General features: G+C 32.7%; 1 protein-coding gene across 1 annotated transcript in view; it reads right to left on the bottom strand.

Annotated features, from left to right (window-relative positions):
* LOC130894093 (pH-sensitive chloride channel 2-like) overlaps nt 1–16,793 on the bottom strand; it is a 51,266-nt gene that overhangs the window by 28,452 nt on the left and 6,021 nt on the right. Inside the window, exon 2 of the mRNA XM_057800672.1 lies at nt 2,507–2,867. Coding sequence (XP_057656655.1) covers nt 2,507–2,867 — 361 coding nt within the window. The remainder of the gene's footprint in view (nt 1–2,506; nt 2,868–16,793) is intronic.

Below are 16,793 nucleotides of genomic sequence, written 5' to 3'. Positions count from 1 at the left end.
TCATAAAATTGATCATTACAATTTTTTGTCCGATTTTCTTTTTCTATAAATTATTTGCAATATAAACTATAATTTTCAGTTCAACACATATTTCTCCAACTAGCAACTACTTCAATATTAACATTAACAAAATATGTGCAAATATAATTACGCACAGATCGTTGTCACAAATCATAGAAAACCGTCAATACACGGACGATTTCTATGTAGGCATCTTTCATAGTGTTACCAACACTAGACTATTTGTTAAATACATAATAAAGTGACAAATATTTCTTAGTTACTTCGGATTTAAACCAACTAGGGTGAAGAAACTGTAAACATTTTATCGACAATGAAAGCTCCCACTAAAGTTATCTGGATAGCCTAACCTAACCAATCTTAGTTGCTGCTCATCGACATCTTTTTCGGGTATATCACCAAGTTCAAGTGTGGCTTGGTTATCTGCTAGACCCTACAGACTGGGGTTGGAAGCTGGTCAACAATACATTCCCGTTCAAACTTTACTCCCACCTGCACCGAAAAACTGCTGAACATAATGTTTTGCAACTGCAAAAAGAGATGCAGTGCTAAATGAGGTTGCAAGAAAGTCGGACTGTCTTGTTCTCTGGCATGTACACCATATCAAGACCGGTCATGCTCTAATATTGAATCACCAACAGTGGAAAATCCATTTGATAACAACGAGATGACATGCAATTTACATACACTCAAAATAAAAATGAAGAAGAATAATTTGATAGTAACGACTCGGTCGATTAAATTTCAAAACTTTTTATTAATTTTAAATCGCTTTTTATCTTTTTTATCTCTGTTAATTTCTCTTATTTTGCATTAGTTTCAAATTAAAAGTAATCACAACAGACCGGTGGATTAGGCCTATTGTGTAAACCACATTAAAAAACGCGCTAAGTACATTAACTCATAGGTGACGTGGAAACGTGTGCATAATATGACAATTACAACTTTTACAATTTTGAATCATTATATTTCAGAAACTGTGGCTCATAGAAAAAGAATTATCAAGGCCCTTTATTGCAGATAATTTTATGATCTACAATTTTTGTCTGAGATATTTTCTTGATAAAAATTACCATTTTGCTGAAAATCGCAAAAAACTCATTTTTTGGCATTTTTTCCATATACGGGAATGATGGGGAACTTACAAATTTCATTTTCAATTATATTTTCAACAATTCTACAGATTTTCAGCTTGGTGGGTATTTATGTAACTTCGAATGTCTGAATTGCCCGGACTATTATTGTTATTTTTCATTTACGCTTTGTGTTCATGAACCACGTCTACCTGTCGAGAAGGTCTTGCAAAACTGCTCTGAGCGGAATTAGGTCAGACAACTCGGAAGAGCTTTTGTCGTTGTTGTATCCGAAAAACAGAATCAAATCTACGACCTTTTTTCTATACTCTAAGCTATCCAAAATTCTTTTCATTTCTGGATCACCTATAAGTTGAAAAACTCTCTTCTGTATTGAGTCGCGAAGGTATGCTTGGTAGCCGAGCTCCAAATGTGCGAGCAATTTTTTAAAGATAGGAGAATATGGGCATTAGGGCTAAATTTTTAGGTTCTGAATGAAAATCAAAACAATTTAACAAGAAAACATAGAAAAGAGTTTGAGATATAACAAGCTGATGAAAGTTATCAATAAAAATTTCATCAAAGTATAAATCTTCTATGGTAGTAAAAGTAGAAAAATTTTAGGAATTATAAAAAACTGAAAACTGTAGAACAATCGACAATATTATGAGAGAATATAAAAATTGTGAGGAAATCATAAGACAATTGTGAGATAATTATAAGAAACAACGAAGAAAATAATGAAAATCTTATCGAACAGTTATAAGAAAATAACAAAAAAATTATCAGGAAATTATGATCAAATGATCTAAAAATTATGGAAATTTTTGAAAATGATGGGAAAATTTGAGAAATTCTCAGAAATTATCGCAATATTATAGAAATTATGTGACAAATTTAGAAAATTATGAGGAATATGTAACCTATGTGAATCGTGAAAATCAAACATGAGAAACATAATGAATCATAAATTTCAAAAATTAACTTTTTGCTACCTACTCTCCTGGAAAGTGGAGTAATTGGAATTTGATTTAATGGATAAGTTATTTATCTGTTATTACAATACAATACGACAATACAAAATATAATAGAATAATTAGAGCAATATCTCTTTATTACTCATAAAATTAGTGACTTTTATATTACTTCTCATTTTTCATTAATTAAAATATATTTGATTATCAAAATAATCAATACCGTTCAACATTAGGAAGAAAATATTGAATAGATTCAAGTAAATAATCAGTTGGATGAGTCTACGGACTCTTAGAGAACATATCCGGCTCTTCTAGTGTTAACCTTATTGGTAGTACTATTGTAGAAAATTACTTTGTAGAAATTATTTCCAAATAACGTTACATACCCAACAAGAGAAACATTCTTAAATAATTGTGCCTTAAATATTTACTTACCAATTGTTCTGCAGTTTCAATATGGGTCATGTCGAATCTGAAAAACACTTCCAGATGATCAGTTGGCGGCTTAACCAATCTATCATATCTACAAGGGTCCGTGAGTAAATGAACTAATTCTTCTTGCGTATATTTATCTAGATTTTTGAATGTTGTTATGTTGGGGCAATCTGAATTAACATCTGTTGAATTTTCAGATTCTTTACTTGTTACTGCAATAATATTTGTACTAGAAATATCAGATGTTTGTGCTAATTGTAATGTTGCATTTCTGTACTCTGTGGTGGATGCTGTGGAAGTTATTGTGTCTTGCTCTGGAATGTTCATTATTGAAGAACTAGTTGAATTGTTGCCTATTTCACTGAAATAGATATATAACTAGGTATTTTCTGATCAAACTCATATAAGAAAATGTCATGTCATGGAATATAAAATTGGAAATATTAAAGAGCTTACAAAAGATGCAGATAAATTAATGTACAAATCCTCTAGATGCTGGTATCTATTCGTAAGTATTGCACCCAGTCATTCAGTTCCTGAAGTTGTTGAATTTTATATAAATGATGATTCTCTTTTTCTGTTCATATAATGTATGTGAATTATTTTATGTGCATATGATAAATCACTTTATGGTAGACTCGAGTCACTCTAAATCATTTCATAAAATTCATTATAAATGAATTTTGACAATAATATCCACTAATCGTTTTCTTTTTTTCTTAATAACAATAAAAAATCTTTGTAATCCCAAAACACAGTGACGATGATCTCATGGGTGGAACACGTTATGTTCTTCTTTCTTCATTATTGCCCAACAAGAAAACAACCCTTTATATGAGTACCAGAATTAGTCTACGTTCCTTTATTTTTTGTTTTATATGGAAAGTTGACCTAGACGTATTTAAATTGCGCTTGTGAATCCACTCGGATAAGTGGATAGACGTGGAAGATTATTTATTAGGCCACTTAGATCTCCAGACCTAACAGGCTTAAATTTTTATTTATGCGGCCGAATAAGAGATCTCGATTACGCCAATAAACTCACGAGAAGAGATAATATGATTGAAACAATACTAAAGGCAATACATATTTCAATGGCAGAACTTGAAACTGCTGTCCTATCCACCCGTCAGCGATGGCTTCATGTATAGGAATTGATGGAAAACATTTTGAACATCTGGGATATAAATTGTTAATTTTTGGATCTATTATGTGGTTTGTTTAATTATTTGTTCTCATTTTAAGTAATATTTGCTTCACATTTAGATAATTTCAACTAACGGCAATAAAATTATTATGAAAACTGTTTAAATTACTGCAGATGGGTAGGTTAGAACTTTCCATTCAGAATAAATTTTTGATTTATATTATGGCGAACTAGCCTAATTGACAGAAAAACATGTAGTTTCCTTTTTTCCTTTTTTTATTGTTAATTTGGTTTATTTGCTTGCTAATTAAATTGCTTAGAATCTAAATATTTTGTATTGCTGTGCAAAATTACAAACATCATCAATTTTATAAAAATTGGCTACGCAGTACCGGACTTATCGACTTTTTTAAACAAGGTTCTCACTCTTCCCCACATCTTATTAGAAGAGATAGATAAAAACTTGTGAGATGACATATGCACAGAATTTGTTGACAAATTCGATTATGGCATATAAAGTGCCACTTAATGTGGTAAATTTGAAAGAATTGCCTTTTTTAATCTTATATTTTCTGTCTAGTGGTGAATCTAAATTTCTGAAAATAATTTCCATGTGTTTTTCGGGGCCATTGTTCTTATAATTTTTTTCCTATGAAGCTGTAATATAATTTGTTTATGATATGGCCGTCGGCCATTCTTAGTTACCACCTGGTATGTAATATTACTTTGTTAAAATGTTCTGTGCGAATTTTCTAAGTGGAGAGTATTTGGAAATATCCAATTTTCCATTACTATGATACATGAAAAGTGTGAATTTGATCGAGGATATAGGTTATGCTGGCTTTAAGGGCCGTTGTAGTTGGCATAAATCTGTAACTCAAGAAAATCTCTTTTTTATAAAATCCCTTAAGTGACATTACCATACTTTCGAATCGTTCGAGTACAATGTCCAATACGGGTGAATTGTGTGATATGTAGCGTCGTCCGCTGAAGTTGTTGATATACCCGCAGTGGACGACCAAGGGCAACAACGGCAGTAGACGATCAATTCATTACACTGTCGGTAATGAGAGACCGACATTTAACAGCTCCAGAGGTTCGGGAAAGACTTGAAGTGATTCGAAATACACGTGTTAGTGCAGACTCAGTGTGGCGGAGATTGAGAGAGCATGAAATCGTATGCCCCGCGACAGGACGCAAACTCCTGGAAAGGCATCGAAGAGAAAAGCGATTATTTTCTGATCATTATTCTCACTGAACGCTGGAGCAATGGAGAACTGTTTTATTCACGGATGAGTCTCGATTTGGTCTATACTACTCAGATAGTATATCGAGATAGGGTGTGGAAACGAACAGGGAAGAGATTCCCTCAATGTACCATTCGTGAATCACGGCCTTTTGAAGGAAGTTCAGTTGTGGTTTTGAGTGAAATTAATTTCCACGCCCGGACTGTACTGATTTTCATAAATAATGGGGGTTTGACTGCTTGGAGGTACATCGAGGAAGTCCTCCTAGAGGATGTCATCCCATTTGTTCCATTTATTGCAGGATAATGCTCCTCCACACACCAGAATGGTTACCAAATACTTGGGATAATTTAGGGAGGTGTGCTAGACGTCGCCATGCTCTTCCTAGTGGCTTAAATCAGCTTCTAATTGCTCTTCGAGAAGAATAAAATCCTATGAGTACGTCCAGAATTTAATTTAATCGGTTTCTGACAGGGTTAGAGCCCTTCGCCGTAGCAGGGGGAGTAATACCCGCTATTAGAATTACATATATTAGAAAAATGAAGAATATTTTTAAAAATGAGTTAATTTATCATATTTTTCTTTATTTTGTATTTCTTTGTAAATATTCAATGAAAATTATTCACTTTTGGCAGATTTTGTTTAAATAACCTATAAATTCACCAATTTTGACCATAAATTGATAAGATTAATACGTATATTTAACAAAATTATGGAACCAAATCTAATTGTTCGTTTTTTTTTGCTATTGAGTTCATTCAAAATCTTCGTTCCACTAGTATTCAAGTAAAAAGTAGTATAATGTAAAAGTAATATATATTTTATTATTTTCAGTATATCTCAAAATAAGCGTCCCATTTAACAAATTATTTTCTATTGTAATTTTCAACGTTATTGAAAACTTCTCTCATTTCCTCAAACCATTTACTTAAAACTTTGTTTCTGTAAGATATGGTTAATTTATAACGAATAATATGATACATTTTTTAATTATAATTTTTAATTCATATAATATCCATTTAATCAAATTCTACACTTTTTTGGCTCCACACTTTCTGGGACCTCGAATTTTTCAAACGTGCGTCAATCTATTTTTTAAATATTACCGAGTCAATAAACAAAATTATAAATTTGTATCGTTTGATAAATGTTTGTACAAAGTGAATTAGGATTTTATTTATTGTATCTTATCTAACAATCCGCTTTAATTTAACCGTTATGTTTGAACAGGTAGATAATTCTGTTTTTGTTTAATCCCATTTTATATTCGGTGTCAATATTTATAATAACACACTGGGTGTTATAAAGTGTGAAGGAGAATCTATTCCATTCTTCAAAATATCAATTTATCTGCAATTTGCAATCTATTATAACAAAAGCTGAGATAGGTCAATTAAGTAGTCCTACACAATAACTGTTTGTTGCTAATAAGCTCCCTAAATACTTTCCTTTGCACCTCACCCTTCCAGAACCTAGAACGCTTCAAATGTATCGTGATGTTCAATATACAAACTTTATTATTCTAAATGATAAAATATTCTTTTTGTTACTTTATTTTTACAAAGCTTTTCGTAATTATTGTTATTAATGAATGTTTATAATCTAAATTCACGATTCATAATGTTCCCAAACTCTTTATCAACAAATGATTATAAAGATTATACTTTTTTCTTTGAATCAACTACCGGTGGAAAAATAAGCAATAAAACTATTGCTATTGGAGGAGTAGATAAAACCATTTAGGAGAGAGAGAGAGAGAGAGAGAGAGAGATTCGTTGGGTAGAACTTGGTAGGATAAGGAAAATTTTAATAGGAGGGATTGTTGGAGTAGGCCCTGATATAGAAATTGCTCCTTTGCAGAGCTAGGGTTGTGGTAGTTGAGTGGGGTTATGTGTCCTATCTTTTCTGGAGGAGGAAATGCGGAGATTGAGGATTTTTGGATAAAATATTTGATTTTTTCGAAAATTTTATTTATTTTTTTGATTTTTGCAATTTTTTTTTGTTTATTTTAAATTTAAAAGTGAGCTGTCGTCGGCCATTTGGCTGGGGAACCGGTTCACCAGGTTGCAGTAAAACCGCAGAAAACCTGCAAAACTGACGATCGACAAAGGGTGTATGGAGTGAGTGTGGGAATAGGGTTTTATTGAGGTTAATTTCAGGGAGGTCATCGTAGCAGCCGAAGAGGCGGATAAGGGAGTTTCCTTTTGGTATTGAGCCAAAGGTCCGTATATTGTTGATCCAGGGGTCTCTGATAGCGGAGTTATTTGATTCGTTATGTCTGTATTGACATAAACGATGTTTCTAGAGCTGAATCTACACTTGTATTGGCACCATTTAGAAAGTTTAACGTGGGATATGAAACGAAAGAATTATTGGTTCTTTCATTGTTGAACAAAACATACAACAGGCTGAAATTTTTAAATGCAGATGATGGAAGTATGCAAGGAGGAAACAAGCACTTAAACTATAGACTAAGATATAACAGAGCGTATTAGTTCTGAAATTTGTTCGTATAAATAAATATATTCAACGTTCAGTTTTCAATCAAAAATTGTTCAGTGTTCAGTTCTGATATGGTTTAGTTATAGTGCAACAATAAATAAAGCTTCTTCTAATGTAACATTTCATAGGTAACGGCCGGTTTAACAATGAAATTGAAGTGAATTCTGAAGTCTCCTCCAATTTTATTAGTGCGTTTTATAATAGATCATCAAGGTTAAAGCTGGCTTTAGAGATCCTTACACCTTGAGGATGATCGACTCGATACAAATGAGAACAATTCGACTTATAAACGATCCAAGCTTGACTAGAAACTTGAACATCTTAAAAACAAATTACTAACTTGTTTCAGTGACAAACTCATATTATAGTGGTCAGGTTTAAATCAAAATAACCTTCGTCCATTGAAACCTTTGAGAAGTAGGTGATTCAAGATGCCAGCAAATCAACAGGTCGAGTTTCTTTAAACCAACAACTTGCCGACTGGTTGGCAACCAGTTGCCCCGTATGTAGTGACCCCTTCATTCAAATGATAAGTTTGTTACTCATTGCAAACTGGTCAACGATTTGCGTCTTAAATGAGTTTCTTTTGAATTGATTCGTGTATATTTAGCCTAAAGCTCTGTTTGAAGTCGATATCAACTCAAGTCGACTTTAGTAAAGTCGTCTTATGAACCCGAAACAAGTTATTAAGAAATTAATAAATTATTCGTATGCTTAAATTCTATTTCTAGGGATATTTACTGAATAGTATGGGTCGTATTCTTTCCAATTTACAAAATTTTCATTTATTTTGTACAATTTCCTTCAAATTTATACTTAATAACTTGTGTTGTGCTTACAAGCATTTTCTGTTATAATTATTGTATTATATTTTCTCAAGTTAAGGTGAGTATATAGACAGACAATATAGACAATGCAAATAATCTATAAGAATTATAAATCTTTATAATATCTTAATTTTAAATATATTTCGAGAATTACATTTGAGCATAACCAAATGTTTCCGATTTTTGTATTCTAAAGAGGGGACATCAAAGAAAACATAATAATCCAAAATACGTATTAAAATATTTATAATCATACGTAAAATCTTCTAGTTTTTGGTATTTAATTTTAAGGTCTCCAAAAAAGATCGATTTTAAGGATATGTGGATTGAGGCTACAGGAAGAATTGATTGGTCTTCAATCCAAAGAGCTGTATCTTCTCTCTTTACTTTTAGAGACTAGTTTTTTTAATACTTCAAGGTCTTCTGCCATATAAGTAGTAAAATACCTTTTACATTGTCATCAGTGCACTAATAGCTTTTTGTCAAATCAACTCAACTAGTTTTTATATGGAATAAAAATGAGGTCATGAAAGTGTTAATGTCAATTTATAAACTTTTACGCTCGTGCTCGTGCTCGCGCTCGCGCTATCGTTTACGTATAACATAAATTAAACAAATTACGAAGTGTGATTCATAAACAGAAACGCTGGCGATCGCTCTCAAGTTCACGATAGGCTGGCACTGGGAGATGGTCACGTTTCAGCGCGTAGCCAATGAAAACAAATATCCAGTTCAATGATCAGGGATATATAGCAGCATAATCAAATTCAATCCTAACTAGACCAGAAACAATATTAACAAATCTAGAAAATTCTGAAACTTGAAACAATTGAAATAGAGACGAGATTTTTTTTCTACAATGCAAATGAAATGTCTAAATACGAAAAATATTTTGTAGTTTTGTGAAATGGTAACTCTAACTGGTTTCGATAGAGACTGTCAATTAAATCGACAAAAAGTCAAAAAATAGTTTCCAACGCGAACTCTAGCTCGAACATATTTGTTCGCGGGACTTGGTTTCACAATAGTTGTAAGAGTCAGTTTTCTTGTACAATTGAAGCAATTTTTTTTCTATAGTTCGGTACTTCACGATTAAGTTTCAACACTTAATCAATGCATTCAATCTAACCAAAGACCGATCCCGTGTGAGTTCCCAAAAACGTAGGGTTCTAATTTAATTTTTGCTTTCTATGCGTCTAGGGTATTATTTAGAACAGTCGATAAGCTAGACGAAAGGTTAATGTTACAAAAAAACCTTAACAACATGAAGTTTAAAGCACAAGTAAGACCAATGGGAATGTAAACGTAAAGAAATGAAATAATGGTTTCAGATTTGAGCGATTCGTTGTCTTTAAACAAAATACAAATTTTCTGGTACCTGTACATCTTTCGGATTTATATCTCAAAACATCTGTTCCCACGTCTTCTAAGTAAGCGCTTTTCATCTAATTAATACATGACCCCTTTTAAAATGGAGGATGTCGTTGGTGATGTTATGAACATTAGGATGGGAATAGAGATCATTTCAAATAGACTCTAAAAAAATTTATGACATTGTTTTCTGATGATAATGTTTAAGGAACAATGAAATTTCACTTGTGTATTTATAATGTATTGAATATAAAGTATAAAATGTAAGTATTAAATTATTATTACAATTTTATATTTTTACTTATTATAAGTGCAGATCTGTCCTCAAGAAGAGTGCCTTGTCTAGTGCAGTTGCATGAGCCTAGTCACGACCAGTCGTTAGAAGGATCTGAAATAATCCTTGAATTGTCATGTTTTTCTCATGTACGTTGTGTACTCAAAAGTCGTCAAAGCAACGGCCTCGTATGTTTTTCCCCAAAAGGAAGAGCCAAGAATATTGTACATTACGAGGGATGCTACTTAACTTTTGAAATAGACAAATATTTATAATGGGCGATGGCTTTATCGTTTTTAAAAATCTTCTCCATTAAATTCAATCGAAGGATTTTTTTTATTCCGATTGAAGCACCTCCAAAACATGGAATTTGAACGCATCATCCGCTTCTTCAGATATAGAAAAACGTTGACCTCGCAATTTATTTTTGATCTGCAGGAATAAGAAGAAATCATTTGGTTCCAAACAAGGACTGTACGGCGGATGGCCAATCAATGTTTTGACTGTTCAATAACGTGTTTATTTTATATGTGAGCTCTGATTGTCGTGAGAGAATTATTTGTCTTCTTAAAATGAGTTTCCCTTTTTTTTTCGAACACTTGGGGCAAACAAATTCTGGAGTATCAACCAGAATTGACCATTCTACGTTACTCTTACTGGAGTTACTGGAAAGGTAACGATATTCCATAAAACAGTCGACCATTTGCTTCGTTGAATTTGGCTCGCCTTGAAAGACCCATACAGTCGATCGTTGTTTAGTTGCGGATCATATGCTTAGATCCGTCACTTGTCACGATATTATAGACGTCTTTCGAGCATCTTGATTGAATTTTTTCAGTAGTATTTCTTCGCACCAATCGAAACAAGCTTTTTTGAGCTAGTGTCAAATTATACGGTAACCAAAGCGAACAAATCTTTTTGGCAGCCAAATATTCATGCAATATTGAATGTATGCAAATGGGACTAATGCCCAAGTTGATCGGCACAACTGCTGTTGGTCAAAAGTCATACAAAGTCATCGGACGAAAATTCCTTTTTTTAACCAAGAGGAATGTTTCGAATAACAACTGAAATAGCATTCGTATAACAACACGTTCTGAGTACGTTCTCCATTAAAAATGTCAAACTTTATGTTGACAATTCCAAATTTGACATATTAGTATCAGTGTTCTCATATCTCAAAATTTAAGTAGCACCTTTCGTAGAGCTCGTTCTTCACTAATGTACATCATAAATCAAGAGCATCCGCTTCTGAATATACCTATGTCTTTATCAAAGTATTGACATTAGCTACAAAATGTATTAGTGAAAATATTTAAAACTGACGTAGTACGGCTAGATAAAATACTTAGCCTCCTACTACTATCATAAATGTGCTTTTGCTATAAGTATGACAAGTTAATGTACATTTTAATCGTTATTAATCTTCTTATTTATTTATAAGCAATTAACCTTACGATAACAAAAATAAAATACAAATAGTATTTTAATACCACATTCCTCCTTACAAGGCAGCTCAACTACTACATGAGTAATAGTTATAATTCCAGTTAGTACAATTAACCCAATGGGTTAAATTGGGATTAACCAGAACGTTATGTATGATTAATTATCACTGGCCGACAAGATTTTCGTAACACACGCGAGTCCTTTATTTTTAAAATGAAATACTCGTCTAATAATAGCGAAATATTTATTAAGCCCTAACACGTACCTCTTTTCAATAGCTTAATTATCCCTGTTTACATTATCACATAGGTAATTTTATGAAGGGTCGGTTAATATCAGTAAATTTTAAGGCCGAAAAAATACCTGAATTGTTTTATTCAAAATAATAAATATCAAAATAACATTAAAAAATAGTATTATGTTGAGTTTCATTGTAAGTGGTTCTCTGTTCCTAGTGCAAAAAGTGATTATAAAGACGAAAATGTCGACTTAAACGCGCTGCAGTTGCAAAACTTCTCCTCACTAATTTTGCTTTATTTGTGGAAAATTTATAGTGAAATCGCAAGCTAGGCCAATTGCCGAAAATGTGAAAACAGCCTACTCCAAATATTTTGCTTCTTTAATTTGAGACCAGGACAAGCAGTGGGCCCCCCACGCGTGCTGTGTTAGTTGTAGCGTGTCATTGGTGCTGTAGATGAATGGAAATAAAATAGCATGCCTTTTGTAATTCCAATGGTATGGCGGGAAACTACTAACCATTTTGACGACTGCTATTTTTGTCTAACGAAGACTGAAGGTTCTTCTAAGACAGGAAAGCACAAGATCGAGTATCGAAGATTTACCAGTACCGATTGCGCCATTAGATCTGCAAAATATCGTTTTAGAAGATACTGGAGACAACGTGTCATCAGGAAGCTTCGAAGAACAATTCACCGACCCTGTTTTTACTCCAAGTACCAGTTCCGGCAAGCCACATTTGATTGTTCAAAGTAAGTTGAATGATTTAGCAAGTGATTTGGGGTTATCAAAGCAACAGTCTGAACTTCTTGCTTCCTGTCATAAGAATTGGAACTTGTTAGTCAATTAGTCAAAGAAACAAAAATTATGATCTTAAGAAAAAGAAATGCTACATTTTCTGCATTTTACAGTATGGAAAATTGTGTGCTTTTATTGATATTATTGGTCTAATGAAGTAACTTCACTATTTATTGACTTGTCTAAATACAGTTTAAAAGCAGTACTATTACACAATGGAAATTTAAAACCGTCTATACCAGCTACTCATTCCGTGAAGATTCAGAAACTTATGAAAATATTCGCTTGCTTTTGGACAGAATTAACTACAACATGTATAAATGGCAGATATGTGGGGATTTGAGGGTGATTGGAATTTTGAGGGGACTTCGGTGAGTGTTTATGTCCCTTGTAAATTCCAAAAATGTCCTTCTGCCCCTTCCTTTCACATTAAACTTGGATTGATGAAAAGCTTGGTGAAGGCTATGGATAAATAAATAAATAAGAAAATTGCTGGACAATGACAATTTTGAAAAAAAGCTCACCAGATTTAGAGCATGGAAGGTATTTATTAGTGTAGTGAGTGGATTTTTGAGCTGAATTCAAGAGAAGATGAATTTCTAGACGCCTACAAATCCATTGGTGCTTGAATGTTATTGAAAATTCGTTTCCTCCACTCTCATTTGACATTTTTTCTCGAAAATTTGGCTGCTGTCAGTGATGAGTAGGGTGAAAGGTTCCACCAAGATATTAGAACAATGAAAATTCGGTATCAAGGATGATGGGATTCGTCATAACCCTCATAAAAGGAAAAAGTAGAGCTAATTGACATTTTAAGTAATTTTTTTTGTTGTTTTTGTTTTTAATGGATTTGAGGCATGTTTATTATATGTAAACTATGAATATTGTCAATATATACGATTTGAAAAACGTGCTATTATTTTTTTAATAAATATTAAATATTTTACCAATGAATATGGTTCTATAAATGTAACATAAAAACCTTAATTATTACAATTATTTTTTTCATATTTTCGTATTTCTATAGGTCTATTTTATCACAATATGCTACTTATTTTTGTGTTACTAAAAAAAAAATTTGTCGACCAGTGATTGACGACATGGGGTTCTATAGAGTATCTCCTTCCAGCGGTGGGGAAAGCTTCCACAGATTTTCTTGTAGGAATAAATCCTAACATACTTAAGTGAATCAAATCTTTTTCAATTATAAAAGATATATGAAAGTGTTGGTTTGAATAGAGGGAAGGTGTAGAATAAGAATATTCAAGGGCGTTAAATATTATTTCAGAGTATCACAAAGCATTAAAAATTATTCAAATCAAATGTCTGACGGTTTGTTGAAAAAATCACCATTTTCAATAAATAGCTGGAATGGTAGTATTAAAAAAAATTGTTTAATTTATAATCTTCACCCATGTCGTACTATCGTCACATACAAGGTGAAAAAAAACACAAAGCAGAGACGTATAAGGGAAATCAGATATGACGGTTGGATGCAATCTACCACCAAGTTGCATGCTTGAAGAGTTATAAGGCCTCAAATTAGGGGCCAAAATTTCGAAGAAAATTTATTTCCCATTTCTTCAGCCTTATAATTGAAAGTGATCGAACCTGTCTTGGGGTTTAATTAGAGGCGACCGAACCTTAAAATTTCACAGTTTTTTTATCCGTCAGCTCATTCGAAATTTTTTTTTCATACCATGGATACTTTTATTCTAAAACTTCTCTTACTCTTCTAATTCTAGTTATTTAAAAACAAATAAATTTCACATAATGTTGTCTATGAATTTGATTTCAGATATTTAATTATCACGGCCAGTAGCTGCTGATCATTTTCGATAACATGGCATTTGTCTATAAGACATTCCACAATTCGGTTATCAAATAGAAAAGAATAAACAACTAGAAACAAATAAACGGTTCCCAATGAAAAGGGTGCGCTACTGCTCGTGACGATTTTTAATCCGTTGAGATAAGGATGCGCCCACTCGTGACGGGTATATTTCAGGTAAACCAAAAGAAGTAGAAGTATCACATTTGTAAATAATACACCGAGTAGATTATTTTTTATTGGACAATGATTAACCTAACCACATAATTACATTTGTATTGTTTGAAAAAAAAACTCAGCAACGTTTTACATGAATGGTACTTTTCAATACTGTCCAAAGTACTTTATGTTGTGTTTAGAATGTGAAATATTTTTTACTGGAATACACTATAAATATATATTCTATTTTTGTTTCTCGTATCATAATTAAAATCTCAGACTGCAAAAACTTCCGTCACGAGTTGTCTAAACTTCATGACAACAACGATCACGAGTTGACACATTAAAACAGAAGTTAAAATGTTATGGCGGGTATCAAACTCACGATATTGGCGGCTTAAAAGTCTCTTAAAAGAAACCACAACGCGAACGAGGATGAGGACCTGTCGGAATGACAGAAGGTGGTGGAATGTCCTTCTTCGCATCTATCCGTGGGTTTATCCAAGGGTGGATGCTTAGCAGGAAGTGCGCGCACGTGTTTGTATGTTCCTTGAAATAATTTTTGAACAAACTTAGTTTATAATTTTTTTGTAGATGGCATGATTCGGAAGAAATTAGGATGAACGAAATCCTCATCCCTAACTGTATCGAACGTACCTACTTAAAAGAATTCCAAGGTTGAGCTTCCATCAGGAATGGATGAAATCTGAATGAGGTCAACTTGCCCTCAAATTTTGAGAAAAAAGGAGTATTCGAGCGCAAAGGGGGTGAAGGACACATGCTTAAACAGCGCAGCTGCACTAATGACACCTAATCAAAGCTGATTTTGGAATACTCAATGAGTTGGATGGTGAGAGGGCAGTAGAGCTGCTGTGGATCGCTGATAGCCACTCAACTGCTAATGGTCCTGAATCTGTAATGTTAATCCCTTACCCCGATTCGCTGATTAAGTAAAATCTTCAGCTGTGGGGAAATACTGGAGACTCCAGTTGTGTGTAATAAAGGAGGACACTATGATACGGTACTGAAAACTTCTATTAACACACGGAGGAAAATAAGAGGATTCCACTTTGTAACCCTAATTTCCCCGGCAGGAAACAAAAATCATATAAAAAACTATCACAAAATGTGCTTAAAACAAATGGAAATCCGTAAAGATAACTTAAATTTTTGTGGGCACAATGAAAAAAGCAAAGAAAAACTTACCAGTGAATATAAAGAATAAAATCACCACAAATTTAGTAAAATTTACTTTTATTTGGAGTGTAGATAGGTAGAGGAAGAATTCGAATCAATTTAGATGTTGTATTGAATTTCTCGAATACATTGGGGAGTCGATAGCAAAAATTAATTTTTTAAAAAAAACTCAAAAAGTTAGAATTAATAAATCCGAAGTGACTACTGTACCACAATACGTGAATAAAGGAGTATTCAAAATGTTTGAAAAAAAAAAGTAACAAGCCGAATGGCATAATAACGTAGTTTTAAAGCTAGTGACGTCTAGAAGATTTTGTAATTATGGAGAGCCCCCATGCGATACAGCCGGGAAGACCAAATGAACTGCAAAGGCAATAATGACAGAATTACCGACAATGCCTCTCAATTTTTAGTAATATTAATAGTAAACACAAACGGAACTTTAGTATTAAACATAAGTTTATGCTATGCTTCTACAAACTTCCGCAGTTTCGCATGTTTTTCATAATCTACCACATTATCCTTAATATTAGAAAAAATAATGTAATAAGTAAAGTAATAATAAAAGTAATGAATTTATTTCATTGGATCGAAAATATACTCAGATTTTGAATTAAATTTCCTAAATTGAGACTTCTGATTTGTATGTGTCTCTTAAATTTGATTAAAGAAAGATGATCAAGTATCGCATGAGCTAAAGAAGGTCGATAAAAATTGTAATTCGATCAACCATAGACCACATGATTTAGACAAAAGGACAAGAAAAATGTAGGTCAATGCTTCCATCCGCGAAGCAAAGAGAAGTAAAAACTAAATTATGTATTGAGGCGAAAAATCGTCAATTAATTTTAAATATCGTACTTCAATCAATCAACTATTAGATAAATTCAGTAATTGAGAGACAAATTATCAAATTATGCTATTTTACGTTATTTATATTTAGTACCGTCCATTGCTTTTCTCATAAACTATTTTCAATAAAAACAAAGAATTTTTGTAGAGATATAATATGACAGAAAATAAACTGTAATTGAATGAACACTTTGAGCACTTCTCTGCAATCTACTATCGTATTTCAAACGGGAATAGTTTCACTTTGATTGGAATTTTTAAATTTGGGCAAAGAAAGCGGAGAAGTTTAGCAACTTCCTTTAAAACGAAGATACTCACTCTTTTCTAACCATGTTTAATTCAACTGAAAAATTTATCGGCTACCAGTGCGACGGAATCTTTTACCTTATTGTAAAC

This window comes from Diorhabda carinulata, chromosome 5 (genome assembly GCF_026250575.1).
Source record: "Diorhabda carinulata isolate Delta chromosome 5, icDioCari1.1, whole genome shotgun sequence".
NCBI lineage: Eukaryota > Metazoa > Arthropoda > Insecta > Coleoptera > Chrysomelidae > Diorhabda > Diorhabda carinulata.
Note: the sequence above shows the minus strand (reverse complement) of the source record. Positions and strands in the feature narration are given on the sequence as shown.